At 54.3% G+C, this 1,107-nt stretch overlaps 1 protein-coding gene across 2 annotated transcripts in view; it reads left to right on the top strand.

The window, feature by feature from the left end:
• The window catches only part of Drap1 (DR1 associated protein 1), a 2,331-nt gene extending 1,854 nt beyond the window's left edge, over positions 1 to 477 (top strand). For both annotated transcript variants that reach the window (XM_013347818.2, XM_005351725.3), the window contains exon 7: positions 257 to 477. In XM_013347818.2, coding sequence (XP_013203272.1) covers positions 257 to 359 — 103 coding nt within the window. In that variant the 3' untranslated portion in view covers positions 360 to 477. The remainder of the gene's footprint in view (positions 1 to 256) is intronic.
• The last annotated feature ends 630 nt before the right edge of the window (positions 478 to 1,107 follow it).

The following is a 1,107-nucleotide window of genomic DNA, read 5'->3' as shown; positions in this document are numbered from 1 at the left end:
GTGGTTGGTGGTGGTGGTGGTGGTTGGTGGCGGTGGTGGTGGTTGGTGGCGGTGGCTGACTTAGGGAGTGGGGCGGGGGTGGAAACAAACACAGAGCCTGTTCTGAGAGTCTTGTTCCCACCACCCTTGGGAGAGAACCTGGATAGTGCTCTTCACTGGGCCCTTCTCTCCTGGGGGCTGGAGGATGGTGGAAGGCCTTGTGGGTTGTGTGCAGTACAGTAGCGTGCCCTGATTTCCTCCATTTTCTGTCCCACAGCCCTCCAACCCCCTTCATGCCCTTCACCTCTCCTCTGCCTTTGCCCCCAGCGCCCCCTGGCCCCTCAGCACCTGATGCAGAGGATGAAGACTATGACTCCTAGCGCTCACTGCCCTGACCCCAGGCTATATGCCCCTTTTAGTTAGTATTAGCTGCTCTGGGGAGAAAAGAAAGATGGAATTGTTGTTAAATTTATTAAATACATTTATTAAAAAAAGGAAGAGGATTCTGGTTTCTTTTCAGCTTGTGTCCAGGGATTTGTGGCTGCATTATTTATTTATTCTCTGTAGCTTTGAAGCCTGTCCTGGAACTAGCTCTTGTAGACCAGGCTGGCCTCGGACTCACGGAGATTCACCTGTCTCTGCCTCCCGAGTGCTGGGATTAAAGGTGTGCGCCACCACCACCCGGCTGTGGCTGCATTCTTATTGCCCCCCTACTTACCTCCCCACGTGGGGGCAGGCTGGGACAGTGGTGGGCCAGCCAGTGACTGAGTAAAAGGGGGGGCACTGAAGAAAGGAAGGGGTCTAAGGAACAAGCAACACATGCTGAGACAGCTGAAGGTTAGCTCCTCATGTGCTGTGGACCCTTCTCTGAGCTGCTGAGAGGGGACAGATGGGGCCAGGACTGAGATTGGGCCTTACACGGTGGTGCTCTGCAGGTAGATGATAGCTAGCTGAGGGCCTGTGGAGCAGCTTCAGTGCCAAAGACAAGAGCTGCATCCTCCAAGAGCTGCAATGGTGAGGAAAGCGGGAGGTAGTGGCCACTTGGTTCCAAAGTCTAGGAAGCCTAGAGGGAGATGGTAGGTCCATCTACTAACAAGCTTCTTCCTGATGGAGACATTCAGGGGACCT

The sequence above is a fragment of the Microtus ochrogaster genome, chromosome 8 (assembly GCF_000317375.1).
Source record: "Microtus ochrogaster isolate Prairie Vole_2 chromosome 8, MicOch1.0, whole genome shotgun sequence".
Classification (NCBI taxonomy): domain Eukaryota; kingdom Metazoa; phylum Chordata; class Mammalia; order Rodentia; family Cricetidae; genus Microtus; species Microtus ochrogaster.
This window is presented reverse-complemented; position numbering and strand designations above follow the sequence as displayed.